This window comes from Typopeltis vanoorti, chromosome 1 (genome assembly GCF_054136105.1).
Source record: "Typopeltis vanoorti isolate ZY-2024b chromosome 1, IOZ_Tvanoo_1.0, whole genome shotgun sequence".
Lineage (NCBI taxonomy): Eukaryota > Metazoa > Arthropoda > Arachnida > Uropygi > Thelyphonidae > Typopeltis > Typopeltis vanoorti.
Genome location: NC_143549.1, coordinates 191,337,231 through 191,353,667, shown reverse-complemented (window position 1 = coordinate 191,353,667; position 16,437 = coordinate 191,337,231). Strand labels below are relative to the sequence as shown.

Below are 16,437 nucleotides of genomic sequence, written 5' to 3'. Positions count from 1 at the left end.
CTGTCACCATTCTATATCTGGGGTACATTCAAAAAATTAATAAAAATCCTAAAGAAATATGACCACACAACCAGTTACAAAACACATAGGAAATTGGCATCTCTTATCTGCTCCACCAAAGACCAGCAACTTCCCCTAGACTGACCTGGAGTATACCAGGTTCCTTGCAGTTGTAAACTGTTCTACTGCAACCAAACAGGCAGGACAGCCATATCAGGATATCTGAACACAAGGACTACATCCAGTTCCACCAATACAGCCACTCAGGACTTACTGACCATGTTTTGGACATCCACCACAGGATACGCTGGAAGAAGGCCACTTTATAACACCACAGCAAGCACAAGTACGAAAGACTATTCCTTGAATCTGCCTCAGCTCTGATAAACTTTCCAAACCTCAACAAATTTGGGTGCATCAGACTGCCCCAAATTTGAGAAGCAAACATTCTAAGATTGTCAGCCCAATGGCCAAGGAAACCTAATTTAACTTCTTCTGTTGCCTTTCTTCAGCATCATTTGCTTAGTGTGAGTGCCTGCATGCACATATTGTTTTGTGATCCCTGAAGATGGCAATATAACATTGCTGAAATATAGGTAGCTAATAAAGTTTTTATAATTAATAATCTAGTTTAGGTTGTCAATTCTTAAAAGATTAAAAGTTTAAAGGCTCAAAAACCTGAAATATGAAAAGACAGCTGGAGTAGATGATATTCGACCAGAAATGCTTAAGTATTTATAAAATGCTAATATATGGATGTATAAAAGTTTTACACTACCTGCACTGCATTATTCAGAAAGTCAGATGGTCAAATTTCCAGACGATTGGAGTACAGCTCTCACAGTACCCATCAGTAAAAAGGAAGAGAAAACTTAATGTGAGAAATATACATGTGTTTCTCTACTGAATGTTCCTGGTAAGATTTATGCAAATATACTTGAGAAATGATTAAGAAGGATTGCAGAAAAGCAGCTTGGCAAAGAACAAGCAAGATTCAGGCCAAATAGAGACTGTCAGGATCAGATTTTCACTTTAAGACAAACAGATGAGAAATCATGGGAAAATAACAAGGATCTGTATTTAAGTTTTGTGGATCTGAACAAGGCGCCAACAGAAAAGCTGTTCAAAGAGCTACAGTTATATGATATAAATGGGACATTATAATCAAGCACTACTTTGCCTATATAATTGAGCTGTATGTCAGCATTAGAACTGAAGGATATACAGAAAGATGGTTTGATGTTAAATCAGGTCTGAGACAATGATGCACATTATCCCCTCTGTCATTCCTCATATATATATATATATATATATATATATATATATATATATATATATATGAAGAATTGAATGACTACAACCGAGATTTAAGTAAAAAGGTTTTAATATAAAAACACTACTAGTTTCAGCCTGTAACAGCCTTCTTCAGGTGACATTATAAAAGAAGAAAAAACACTAAACATTGAGGGTTAAAAGACTATGAACAACATAGACAGTCTCTATACATAATTAGCATGAAAACGTTGTAGTTGCATTTGAAGCTGTTCTTTCGTTTGTTGCATTGTTGGGAGAGTGCGTGCTTGCTGCATCACGTGAACGCCAGTACATGATTACAGCTGAATGGCTATCTGGGAGGTTGTAGCTCAAGTTGTTATTTAGATGAACAGGATTGAAGATGATTTCTCTAGATTCCACAATTTTTCTCTCTAGTTCGTCACTGCAATGGAAGATGTTAGTAGATTTTTCCCAGCAGAGTTTGTGACTTTGGTTATCATCATTAGGATTAGCCGAGAAAAGGATATGACTTGATAATGCACTCGCTCGCTGTCTCTTGTAAGTAATGTCCCTCATATGTTCTTCCATACACATTTCGACAGAAATACACAAAGATTATTGAAGAAAAAATGAAAGAGTTTGAGAACAGGAATCAAACCTTGGAGATTCAGTGGCAAACTCTGAAGAAAACATTGATTGATTCTGCCAGAGAGGCATGTGGTGAGGTTGTGTGTAAGGATAAAAAAAATCAGAACTCCCTGGTGGACACAGGAAGTTAAAGAGGCAGTGAAGGAAAAGAAGAGAGCATATCAAAAATTCCTGTCAAATAAGTCAGCTTGTGCTCTTAGAGAATATAGAGACAAATGCAAGAATGCTAAACACTGTGTAAAACTAGCTAAACAAAAGTCATGGGAGGACTTTGGCAAGAATATAGAAAATAAATATCAAGAAGGTGGCAAAATATTCTGGAGGTTGTTGAAGAAGCTTAGGAATGGAGGAAAGAGTGTACTTTCAAAAACTGCTAAATGAAACAAGCAGTGATGACAGCACAATGGTAAAAAACACTGACCAGGCATGCAGTCAGGAATACATATCCATACTTGAAGTGGAAAAAGCCATCAAAGGCTTGAAATGTGGAAAGGCAGCAGGAGTAGATGATATTCGACCAGAAATGCTGAAGTATGGTGGTATAAAAGTCTTACAGTGGCTGCACTGCATAGTTCAGAAAGCCTGGACAGAGGGACGAATTCCCAATGATTGGAGTAGAGCTCTCATAGTACCAATATATAAAAAGGGAAATAAAACTGAATGTGAGAATTACAGAGGTATTTCCCTACTGAGTGTTCCTGGCAAGATCTATGCAAGTAGACTTGAGAAATGGTTGAGAAGAATTGCGGAAGAAAAGCTGGGTGAAGAACAAGTTGGATTTAGGCCAAATAGAGGCTGTCAAGATCAGATCTTCACTTTACGACAAATAGTCAAGAAAGTATGGGAATATAACAAAGATCTGTATTTAAGTTTTGTCGATTTAGAAAAGGCATATGACAAGGTGCCAAGAGAGAAGCTATTCAATACGCTGCAGTTATATGGTGTGAATGGGGCATTATATCAAGCAATACTTAGTCTTTATTTGAGTTGTAAGTCAGCAGTTAGAATTGAAGGAAGTACAGGAAGATGGTTTAATGTTAAATCTGGTGTGAGACAAGGATGTACATTATCCCCTCTGTTATTCATTATCTATATGGATCATATTATGAAGGAAAGTGGTATTAAACCTGATATCAAAATTGGAGATGTTAATGTCATCTCTTTGCTTTATGCGGATGATGTTATACTTCTAAATAAATCCACTACAAGTCTGCAAGATTCTCTGACTAAATTGAATAGCTGTTGAAATAGATATGGTATGAAGGTCAGCAATAAAAAGACAATGAAAATAGGCAGAATCATTGAAAATGTCAACTGTGATGTGAATGGAGAACCTGTGGAACAAGTAAAACATTTCAGCTACTTAGGACGATTTTTACTGAAGATGGTAAATTAAATATAGAAATAGTCAACAGAATCAGCAAAGCTGGTCTGGTGGGAAGTCAATTAAATAAATTCATATGGAATAAGAGAGAAATTAGTCGGAACACTAAATTAGCTGTATACAAGGCAGTGTTCAAACCAGTTTTAACTTATTGATCTGAGAGCTGGGTCAGAAGTAAAACACTTGACAAAAGACTAGAGACCGCAGATATGAGAGTCCTGAGAAAGATTAGAGGTGTGAACAGATGGCATCAATGGCAATATCATATTAAAAACAAGGATATTAGGAAAGAACTTGACACTGTCAGCATCCAGGAATGCGTTAGCAGAGCTAATCTCAGGTGGTATGGTCACTTAAATAGAATGGGAGAGAAAAGATTAGCAAAACAAGTGCTCTCTGACAGGTTGGCAGGAAAGTGACCCAGAGGAAGACCAAGATATAGGTGGATTGATATGGTACAAAGTGCCTTAGATGATAGAAATATAAGATCTGATAATGTTGGAGTCTTGACAAGTAACAGACTGATTTCTAGGAAAATTGTAAATAGGAAGTTAGTAATGATGTAATTTTTTCATATAGTACTATCATATCCTGTACACCCCTTGAGGATACATGGCAGGAATTTGATGATGATGATGTATTATAAACCTACACAAATTAACAAATAGTCAAACATTAATTCACACCACAATCTGAACAGGATGTGGCATAATAAAAATATTAACATTGAGCTAGAGCAATTTACTCAAATACCGTTCATAAAAATTAAAATTACATTTTTAATAATTTTATTGATAATGACCACAATCCTAAAAAATAAACCCAGTACCTAGTAGCAGACAAACTAATAGAAAGCTATCAGCTCACTCCAGAGCAGAAGCACTTCCCCTTATTAAAAGACAATGAGAACACAAGCAATTTACAGACAAAATATATTGTTGTCAGTGGTGAGCAGTAGATGGTATTGATGGTAATAGCGATGTGTGTAATTGACGAATTAAGCAGTAAGGGAGACAGTGTAATGAGGTAAAGTGCCCTCCAGCGATGAGTCCTTGGGCTACTTAAATGTGTCATGTAATAATACGCCTATCTGAAAAAATTAAAAACTCAATAAATACCAATTACAAACTGTATTTTTCTTATGTGACCTCCACTTACAAAAGGTTGTAATAAGCCTATGGTACATTAGTATCATTAGTGAGATAAGGATTGCGTCTATTTCTATTAATTTTATATTTTTATTTATTTTTTACATAGTCTGAAAACCTTGCTCTAGATTCCAAACACAGAACTTTTTCCGAGCCACTTCAGGCCTAAAAGCTGGATAAATAGGATAGTGGTGTCACAATAGAAGAAGTTCATCTTCCACAACAAGGCACTAACAAACATTCACATCCACAGCAGAATTCAAACCCACAGCCTACTGGTTGGAGAGCAGACGCACTAACCACTTAGCCAATGATGCTGGCAAACCACTATAAACCTATAGTCTAGCAACCACTCTACCTCGTACACCACTCTTCTGCCACTGTTTGTTTCATTTAACAGTCTTTCCACATAATGCTCTTTAGATATCTAGTTATTTCAAGTTACTTTTACCATCTCTGATTCCTTTTGCTGTACAATCTCTCTCTCCTCCATCTCCTCCAGAACACTGTCACCTTTCTGATATTTAGCTTCTATATTCTTACCTGCCTTCCTATAACTTTTGTTTAGTTAGTTTTACAAATAACCTAGTTCTCTTACATTGCACTCAGAGAGTACAAAGCATTTGCTAACTTACTTGCTAGAGACTTTCAACATGATTTCTAGTTTTCCAGGCCTGTCTCTAACTTCTTGCATCCTCTGCAGAGTTCTTATTTTTCTATCCCTGCAGACAACTTCCCTAGCTGAATCACAACTAATGTTTTCTTCACAGTTTGCTGCTGATACTGATACAATCTAAATACATCCCTGAAATTGATATAATTCTCATCATTGATTTCCAAGATTAAACTAAATTATGTTGTTACAATTTTTTTTCCCAGTGGTGTCATTTCTAGTGATAACTAATCAGGATGTGCTATAAACACAAAAAAGACCCTATCTAATTTGGTCTTCTTGGCAATTAAACATTATACATTACTTCCTGTTAATCTCATCCCAGCCAAACTCCCTATTAATCTCAAACAACCAACAAAATTCCTCTTAATAAAATATCTTAAGCTGCACAGTAGCTCATAGTTTGCTTTGTACTGTGTATCATCTGACAACAATTCTCAAGAAATGGCCAGCACTACAAGTTTTTGCTCCTTTTGGTCTTTTCAAAATTTATAGTTCATTTGATTCATTTTCCTTGTTTACTGATCTTATTTATGCATCATTATCAACACCATTCTCTAACCACAAGTTTGGATCCAAATATTTTGCCATCCTCACCTTCCAAAAATATAAACCTACCATATATTTTCGCGTATAATACGATCCATGTATAATGCGAACTAGAAATTTTGTTTGAAAACTAGCCCTAAAATGCCATGTCCACGCATAATGCGATCTGTTAATCTAATCTTGTTCCCTAACATTATAAATAAAACAATACGAATTAACGAAAGAAATATTTATTTTAAAACAAAATGTCAAAATCCTTTAAATTCTTCTTCATCTTTTGAGTCAATCAAACATTTCATTCATAAATTCATTTGTAGGCATTGCGTCATCAGTGTAGCAGTTGTCGTCATCATGCTCTCCATTTTGTTGTTCGTCGTCTTCGCTTTCGTATATGATGTCATCATCCACCACCCACTGAATTACTTATTCCACATTTAAGAAATGGGCGTTGAATCATTTCAACTGCTTTCTTTAACCAAGCTGGTGACTAGGGTGAGCTCAGGCTTCCCAAAATTCCCACCCTTTGTCATCTTCACCAAACCAGATGACATCCATTCTCTCCATTTTTCACATAAGTGATCTTTAAACAGCTTATTCAAGCTGATATCAAGCGGCTGCAAAACGGAAGTTAGACCACCCAGTATGCCTGCTAAGTCTGTACGTAGCTCACGTGCTTTTCTGTTGGCTCATTTTCAGGCTAGGTTTGTTTAATGAATAATATTTAAAAGGAACTGTGGTTAAACCGATATAACTGTGCTAATATCCTGCCAAGGGGGCAGGATATTAGCACTACTTACATTACTGACTTTATGAGCAGATATGATGCACGTTCTGGTCGCCAAATGCGGGTGGGTCAAGTAGATTTGGTTGCATAGGCATTAGGTAGTATATATCGTGTGTGCAAGTCTAATAAGATGTTATATTTTTTAAGATATGCATATAATGCGAACCCCCAACTTTAGACCATAAATTTTAACCATTTTAACAAATTACTCTTCGGTAATTTCAAAGTACAAGATCGAAGTACAGTGCAACAAATACTCGCACTAAGACTAATAGCAGAGAAAGCTCGAAGAAAGAACAAAAAGATATATTGTTGTTTCGTGGACTTCCAAAATGCATTTGATAATATTGACCAAAAAATAACATGGGCTGTCTTGAAATCCTATGGTGTGGACAATAAATTGATTTGCCTGCTGAAAAATATAAACAGCCAAGCACAAGCAAAAGTCAGAATAGCAGGTGAGACTGGAGATTGGTTTGCTACTAGTCAAGGGAACCCAATATCACCAATCATCTTCATCACACATCTGGGAAGAACACTAGATAAGATTAAAGAAGAAGGTGGAGGCATTTCAATAAATGGCATGAGAATAAACTACCTCTGCTTTGCAAATGACATCGTCCTGATTGAAGAAGACGCAGCAAGGCTGGAACAGACATTGCAAACACTATAAACAGAAGGAAAAAGATAAAGACTAAATGTCAACTTTGAAAAAACTAAAATATTGATATTTGAACAATAGGAGTTACTGAAAAGAGTTACAATAGACAGATTTCAACTGGAAAATGTGGAACACTTCACATATCTTGGATGCCACATGACCTGGACCCCAAAAAAGAGATAAAAATTAGAATAGCCAGAGCAACAACTATTTTAAAAGCCATGGACAAAATATGGAAGAGCCGAGCTATAAAGATGCAAATTAAACTAAGCATTGAAGAAACCTGTATCTTCAACAGCATGCTCTATGAATGTGAGGCCTGGGCACTCCTGAGAGAATCTGAAAGGAGGATATTGGCATTTGAGAGGAAGTGTTATAGAAAGATCTTGAGAATAAGCTGGATACAGAAAGTGAAAAATGAGGAAATCTACAGACGAATACAATCAAAAGAAAACCTGATCCAGAAAATAATCAAAAGGAAACTACGTCTATTTGGCCATATAGGTAGAATGAATGATGAGAGAAAATTAAAAATGTTGCTGTTTGGAATGATTGAAGGAAAGAACAAACAGAGAATGGGGCGATGACATCGTCAAATGGTGTGGGAACTCTATACACAAATTGAGTCATCTTGCACAAAACAGAATGCAATGGAAGAATCATATCAAGATGGCAGCAGACACCTACAGCCATTGGACCCATGATTGTTGATGATGATTAATTAAAATTTTATATCAGTCTTTAAATTTAGCCTCTGGTTGGAGCAAGGGGTAGCTCCATTACCTACTATGCTCTGTTATTTTAATATTATATAACATCATATATTTAGCAGTATTTCACTCTGTTTTAGTCCTTTTCTCAGTAACACTAATTATGTCAAAGCTGTACTTCTCTAGTTCTTCTGTTGGTTCAACTTGTTTACCATTTGTATTTCTTGTTCTTGTGTAGAGGCATAAGTGCTGTGAGGACATTATGTTGGAGGTTTAATGGATTTTTTACAACACTCAAAAAGAATTAAAATAGAATTTAATACTTCCTATATTTCGTCCTAGTCACCAGGACATCTACGGGGATTACAAAGACAATTAATGTAACATGCACACAAAAACTTACAATACTAAGCCCAACCACGTGGGTGACAATAAAGTCCTATCTAGGTGGAGCGCCCTCTAAGGGCAGTAATAGGTGGCCTGGAATGTAAGGTGGGACCACTGGTGATGACTGTTTCCCAAATCTTCGGAAGCTTAATGCAACCGTATTTGTTAAGATTTGGTTGGTTTCTGAGAGCTGCTGCTGCTTCTAAGAAAAGTCTCTCTTTCTTGAATTTGCTCTGGTGTAGAATGGTGGTTTTCTTCCATGATACTCTGTGGGTGGTGTCCAAAACATGGTCAGCCAAGCCTGAATGGCCATAGTTGTGTTTAACGATGTACGACTTGTGTTCCTCCAGGCGGATGGATGCTGATCTGCCTGTCTGTCCAAAGTACGCAAGCTTACAGGAACAGGGTACTTTGTAAACTCCAGGCAGAGAGAGAGGAGGGAGCTGATCTTTCGTAGAACGGACAAGGGTAGCCAGTTTGCGGTAGGGCTTATATGCTGTGTGTAGGTTATACTTTGTTAGTATCTTGGCGCTATTTTTTCCGAAGTGCCACGGATGTAGGGTATGGTGATGGCATTTTTAAATTCTTGTTGACGAGAGGGACAGGGAATGGGGGAGGAATTGATTATTTTTTTGATGCTGTGTTCGCTGTAGCCATTGGAGAGGAAAGTTCTGTGTATGTGGTTAAGCTCAGTAGTGAGGGCGGTTCCACTGGAACAAAGATTGTGGGCTCTCTTGGTAAGGGTTTTAATAATGCCATATTGTTGTGAGGGGGTGGTGGTGGGAGAGTTTGTGAATGTATCTGCCTGTGTGTGTGGGTTTTCTGTATACAGTGAAGGCAAGTGTATCATTAGGCAGGCGCATGACTAAGGTGTCTAGGAAGGGAAAACAATTGTTCTTTTCCTTTTCCATAGTAAACTGGATTCTTGGATGTAGGCTATTGAGATGACCGATGAAGGAGTCTAACGTGTCTGGGCCATGACGCCAAATAGAGAACACATCATCTACATATCTTAGCCAGATAGAAGGTTTGAGTGGGGCTGAGTCTATGGCTCGTTTTTCGAAATCTTCCATATAGAAATTGGCAAAGGGGGGTGAGAGGGGGGTGAGCCCATGGCAGTTCCCTCTATCTGCTTGTAGATTTTGTTATTCCAAGCGAAATACCCAGAGTTGATGGCGAAGGAAAAGAGATCTAAGATGTCAGAGGGAAAAACGTTTTCTAAGAGAGATAAAGTGTCAGTTAAGGGAATATTGGTAAACAAGGAGGAGATATCAAAGCTTATTAATATGTCTGTATTATTCAAGGTTAAATTTTCTGTGAGGGCTTTAAAGTGGGTCGAGTTTTTTATATGGGAAGCTGAATTTCCGGTGATGGGGAACAGAGAGTTGGCCAGCTGTTTAGACAGTCTGTAACAAGGTGCATGGGTGGCATCTACTATAGGCCTGAGTGGGGAATTAGGTGTGTGGATTTTTGGTAAACCATAAATTAGGGGGGGGTTGGGAGCGGAAAGGTTTAAGTTTTTTCGTGACGTCGGGGGGTCAGAGGTTACTTTTTTAAGTGAGATTTTTAATTTCTTAACTTGCGTTTTTGTGGGGTCGTGTTCTAGCGGGATGTAGGTAGCGCGATCGCGGAGGATAATGTTCATTTTACGATTGTATTTGCTGGTATTAAGGACAACTGTGGCATTACCTTTATCTGCTCTGGTGAAGACGATACTTTTTTCTTTGCGTAGTTTCTGGAGAGCCATGTGTTGGGAATAAGATAAGTTACTTTTTGGAGGCGAAGAGTGAATGAGGATGTTGGCTACGTCGAGTCTGATGTTGTTGGCTACCTCCGACGGTAAGCGACCGATCCCCCGTTCGACGTTAACCATTACATCGAGCACCGGCACTTCTTTTGGGGCGACGGCAAAATTACGGCCAAGGCAAAGGGCGCTGACGGCATCATCGTTGAGCCTTTTGGACGAGAGGTTTATTACTGTCTGGAGCGGTTGAATTTGTGGTTGTGGTTTGTCTTTAACCAGGTTGTTGTATTTCTTGACGTGTTTGTTTTTTATTTTCTGAAATTCTCTCTGTGCGGAAGTTTCCGAAATGTCAGAGAGAATCGACCAAAGTTCAGGGTTAAGAACGGTGGAGAGCTCCGCATGTAAGGAGCCAATGGCGGCGTTCGTCACTGCGAGGGCGGCACGAGTAGAGGCGATTTGCTCGCGTAGTATTGCTAAGCTAGCACGTTTGTATATCCGGAGTGCTTTTTTGGAATGGAAATTCATCTTCATTTTGGACAGACTACAGAGTACTTTGGACAGACAGGCAGATCAGCATCCATCCGCCTGGAGGAACACAAGTCGTACATTGTTAAACACAACTATGGCCATTCAGGCTTGGCTGACCATGTTTTGGACACCACCCACAGAGTATCATGGAAGAAAACCACCATTCTCCAACATAGCAAATTCAAGAAAGAGAGACTTTTCTTAATGTCCCACCTTGCATTCCAGGCCACCTACTACTGCCCTTAGAGGGCGCTCCACCTAGATAGGACTTTATTGTCACCCACGTGGTTGGGCTTAGTATTGTAAGTTTTTGTGTGCATGTTACATTAATTGTCTTTGTAATCCCCGTAGATGTCCTAGTAACTAGGACGAAATATAGGAAGTATTAAATTCTATTTTAATTCTTTTTGAGTGTTGTAAAAAATCCATTAAACCTCCAACATAATGTCCTCACAGCACTTAAGCCTCTACACAAGAATTCTAATCATCCATGGAGAAGAGTTAGCACGCAAATCCAAGCAATACGGTAAGTCAAAACTATCACTATCTAGACAACTAAATAGGGTGGCCTTTTTAAAAAGATGTCGGGATACAAGAGTGATACCGAAATGTGTTAAAATGAAGATCAATTTCCATTCCAAAAAAGCACTCCGGATATACAATCGTGCCAGCTTAGCATTACTACGCAAGCAAATCGCCTCTACTCGTGCCGCCCTCGCAGTGACAAACGCCGCCATTGGCTCCTTACATGTGGAGCTCTCCACCGTTCTTAACCCTGAACTTTGGTCGATTCTCTCTGACATTTCGGAAACTTCCGCACAGAGAGAATTTCAGAAAATAAAAAACAAACACATCAAGAAATACAACAACCTAGTTAAAGACAAACCACAACCACAAATTCAACTGCTCCAGACAGTAATAAACCTCTCGTCCAAAAGGCTCAACGATGATGCCGTGAGCGCCCTTTGCCTCGGCCGTAATTTTGCCGTCGCCCGGAAAGAAGTGCCGGTGCTCGATGTAATGGTTAACGTCGAACGGGGGATCGGTCGCTTACCGTCAGAGGTAGCCAACAACAAGACTCGACGTAGCCATCATCCTCGTTCACTCTTCGCCTCAAAAAAGTAACTTATCTTATTCCCAACGCATGGCTCTCCAGAAACTACGCAAAGAAAAAAGTATCGTCGTCACCAGAGTGGATAAAAGTAATGCCACAGTTGTCCTTAATACCAGCGAATACAATCGTAAAATGAACATTATCCTCCACGATCGCGCTACCTACATCCCGCTAGAACACGACCCCACAAAAACGCAAGTTAAGAAATTAAAAATCTCACTTAAAAACGTAACCTCCTGGCCCCCCGGCGTCACGAAAAAACTTAAACCTTTCCGCTCCCAACCCCCCCCTAATTTATGGTTTACCAAAAATCCACAAACCTAATTCCCCACTCAGGCCTATAGTAGATGCCGCCAATGCACCTTGTTACAGACTGTATAAGCGGCTGGCCAACTCTCTGTACCCCCTCACCAGAAATTCAGCTTCCTATATAAAAAACTCGACCCACTTTAAAGTCCTCACAGAAAATTTAACCTTGAATAATACAGACATATTAATAAGCTTTGATATCTCCTCCTTGTTTACCAATATTCCCTTAACTGACACTTTATCTCTCTTAGAAAACGTTTTTCCCTCTGACATCTTAGATCTCTTTTCCTACGCCATCGACTCTGGGTATTTCGCTTGGAATAACAAAATCTACAAGCAGATAGAGGGAACCGCCATGGGCTCCCCCCCCCTCACCCCACCTTACCAATTTCTATATGGAAGATTTCGAAAAACGAGCCATAGACTCAGCCCCACTCAAACCTTCTATCTGGCTAAGATATGTAGATGATGTGTTCTCTATTTGGCGTCATGGCCCAGACACGTTAGACTCCTTCCTCGGTCATCTCAATAGCCTACATCCAAGAATCCAGTTTACTATGAAAAAGGAAAAGAACAATTGTTTACCCTTCCTAGACATCTTAGTCACGCGCCTTCACTGTATATACAGAAAACCCACACACACAGGCAGATACATTCACAAACTATCCCACCACCACCCCTCACAACAATATGGCATCATTAAAACCCTTACCAAGAGAGCCCACAATCTTTGTTCCAGTGGAACTGCCCTCACTACTGAGCTTAACCACATACACAGAACTTTCCTCTCCAATGGCTACAGCGAACACAGCATCAAAAAAATAATCAATTCCTCCCCCATTCCCCGTCCCTCTCGTCAACAAGAATTTAAAAATGCCATCACCATACCCTACATCCGTGGCACTTCAGAAAAAATAGCGCCAAGATACTAAAAAAGTATAACCTACACACAGCATATAAGCCCTACCGCAAACTGGCTACCCTTATCCGTTCTACGAAAGATCAGCTCCCTCCTCTCTCTCTGCCTGGAGTTTACAAAGTACCCTGTTCCTGTAAGCTTGCATACTTTGGACAGACAGGCAGATCAGCATCCATCCGCCTGGAGGAACACAAGTCGTACACCGTTAAACACAACTATGGCCATTCAGGCTTGGCTGACCATGTTTTGGACACCACCTACATAGTATCATGGAAGAAAACCACCATGCTCCACCACAGCAAATTCAAGAAAGAGAGACTTTTCTTAGAAGCAGCAGCAGCTCTCAGAAACCAACCAAATCTTAACAAATACGGTTGCATTAAGCTTCCGAAGATTTGGGAAACAGTCATCACCTGAGGTCACACCTTACATTCCAGGCCACCTACTACTGCCCTTAGAGGGCGCTCCACCTAGATAGGACTTTATTGTCACCCACGTGGTTGGGCTTAGTATTGTAAGTTTTTGTGTGCATGTTACATTAATTGTCTTTGTAATCCCCGTAGATGTCCTAGTGACTAGGACGAAATATAGGAAGTATTAAATTCTATTTTAATTCTTTTTGAGTGTTGTAAAAAATCCATTAAACCTCCAACATAATGTATTTCTTGTGTTAACATTCCCTACCTTCAATTCTGCTGACATTGAATTTGTTCCAATAGCTCCCTTGTTTCCTAAGGAAAAGAGCCAAACTCTTGTTTAACCAGCCAATGAAATTTCACCATGTTTTACGCCATCATGTTTTGGTAATTAGTTTACGGAATTAACAACACATATAAAGTATATTAATTAAAGGTAACTTTAATGAATAACTTCTATATTTCGGCAACGTCACATTGCCATCTTCAGGAACATAAAGATATGGTATGTGCACTCAGGCACTAACACAAAGCAAATGAGGAAGAAAGCAAGAAACTAATATTGTTCCAAAAGTCCTAATGGTGCCCTCTTGCAGGCTAATTTTGTAGTGTTGGCAGTTGGGCTGAAGTTCTCATAATATAAGTCTCCCAAATTTGGGGTAGTTTCATGCACCCAAATTTGTTGAGGTTAGGAACGTTTTTTAGAGCTGCTGAAGATTCTTTGAATAATCTTTCGTATTTAAACTTGCTGCGATGAATTATTTTTGTTTTCTTCCAACGAATTTTATGGTGGGTATCTAAGGCATGGTCTGCCAGCCCAGAGCGGCTGTACTGGTGGAACCGGATGTAGTCTTGGTGTTCTGAAATCCTGATATTTGTTGTTCTGCCTGTTTGGCCAAAGTAGGACAATTTGCAGCTGCAAGGGACCTGATATACACCAGGTAGGTCTAGGGGAAGTGGTTGGTCTTTGGTAGAGCGGATAAGGGATGCCAACTTTTTATATGGTCTGTAACAGGAAGTAAGGTCATATTTTTTGAGGATATTGGTTATTTTCTCAGAGGTGCCCTGAATGTAGGGGATGGTGATAGACTTGGTGTAATCTTTATTGTGGAGGGGGGAGGGGGGGTTGTGGTTTACTGGTTTTAGTATTTTTTGGATTTTTTTGGGGTTATAGCCATTGGCTAAGAAAGTGCTGAGGATGTGGTTTAGTTCAGTAGTCAGGGCCTTGTCATCTGAGCAGATTAGTTTTGCCCTGTTATATAGTGTTTTTATAACCCCATATTGTTGTGAGGGGGAGGGGGATTGCTTGTGAATGTATCTGCCAGTATGGGTGAGTTTTCTGTAAACAGAGAAAACCAAAGATCCATCAAGCTGGCGGGTGACTAAAGTGTCTAGGAAGGGGAGGGTGTTGTTTTCCTCTTTTTCTAAGGTGAACTGGACTCTGGGGTGTTGGTTGTTTAAGTGTGTTAGGAAGGAGCGGAGTGTGTCTGAGCCATGTGGCCAAATAGCAAACACATCATCCACATAACGAAGCCAAATAGTGGGTTTTTGTGGGGCAGAGTTTAAGGCTTCAAATGTCTCCATAAAGAAATTGGCCAAGGGTGGGGAAAGTGGTGAACCCATGGCTGTCCCCTCTATCTGTTTGTAGAACTTTCCTTGCCAAACGAAATAGCCTGAGTTCATTGTGAACTGAAATAGGGCTGAGATATCGGGAGGAAACTTGGCTTGGATGAGTTCAAGGGTTTCTTTGAGTGGGACATTAGTGAATAGGGAGGAGACGTCAAAACTGACCATTAAGTCAGTGTGTTGGAGTGTGAGGTTTTCTATACTGGCTTTAAAGTGGGCTGAGTTTTTTATGTGTGATGGTGTGTTGCCAGTGTAGTGTGCGAGCGTTTTGGCTAAATGTTTGGCTAATTTATATGTGGGGGAATCAATGCTATCCACTATGGGACGCAATGGCACATTTTGTTTATGTATTTTTGGGAGTCCATATAATCGGGGGGGTTTAGAGTTATAAGGTTTAAGTTTGTTGGTGACTTCCACAGGCCAAGAAGTGACTTTCTTAAGGAGTCTGTGGAGAGTTCTAATCTGAAAGCTGGTCGGATTATATTCAATGGGGAGGTAAGTAGTACGGTCTAGTACTAAAGCATTTAGCTTACCTTTGTAGTCTTTTTGATTGAGCACCACAGTGGCACTTCCCTTATCAGCTTTGGTGATTACTTTTTTTTGTTGTTTTTCAATTCTTGTAGGGCTGCATATTCGTTTTTGGATAAGTTGGTTTTTGGAGGTTTGGCTTTAGTGAGAACACCGACTACACCCAGTCTTACGTTGTTGGCGATAGAAGTTATTCATTAAAGTTACCTTTAATTAATATACTTTATATGCGTTGTTAATTCTGTAAACTAATTACCAGTTATGTCTAACCAACGTATAAGCCTTGCTACTAGAGCCATCATGTTTGTTTCTGGTTTAAGCCAATATAGAATACAATTTAGTCAGCCAATTCAGCCCATCCTTGTTCATTCAGTATCCAGTGAATATCTAATAACGAGGCACACCATGTGAAGGTGATGACTGGATATTAAGTCAGAAGTCCAGTCAGTTCTCTGCATTTCTGAAAGGCTATGTAGAAGTCTCCTCCCAGCTATCTAGCTTTGACCCTTTACGTGTCAAATTAATATGACATATATATTGGCAATACATATCTTCCTCACCCCACAACTTTTACCTCAATTTGAAACCAAAAATGTTATCAAGTGGATAAAGTTTAAGACAAAAGCTTCGTTCTTTTTTCTCTGGGAAAAAAATTCTGGATGGGGAGACATTTGGAAGTCAGTCATTTCTCTTCTTTGAAATCTAACTTGAATAATTCAGTATTTGTATTTTTTGTTGTTGTTGTTTTTAATGCAAATTTCTTTTAATTCTGGCACTTTTGTCCTATGGTAATGTTGATATTTAAATAACTCTGATTTGATGAGAGAGAGAGAGAGAAGATAGAACATACCTGTCCTTATGAATAGCTGCAAAAGTACAAATATTTTTTTTCTTTAATTCAGTCTTCACATCTTCAAATGCATCTGTTCCTAACAAAACAAAGGCATGATTGAAATTTATGAAACTCTTAGACAGAACAGATAAATTAAATTTGACTAAACACACAGTAACCACAATGATAAGATTTTTCACTA

General features: G+C 39.1%; 1 protein-coding gene across 3 annotated transcripts in view; it reads right to left on the bottom strand.

Moving 5' to 3' along the window:
* The window catches only part of LOC150110723 (uncharacterized), a 218,339-nt gene that overhangs the window by 87,337 nt on the left and 114,565 nt on the right, over positions 1-16,437 (bottom strand). For all 3 annotated transcript variants that reach the window (XM_090395972.1, XM_090395990.1, XM_090395981.1), the window contains exon 5: positions 16,254-16,332. In XM_090395972.1, the coding sequence (XP_090252098.1) occupies positions 16,254-16,332 (79 nt within the window). The remainder of the gene's footprint in view (positions 1-16,253; positions 16,333-16,437) is intronic.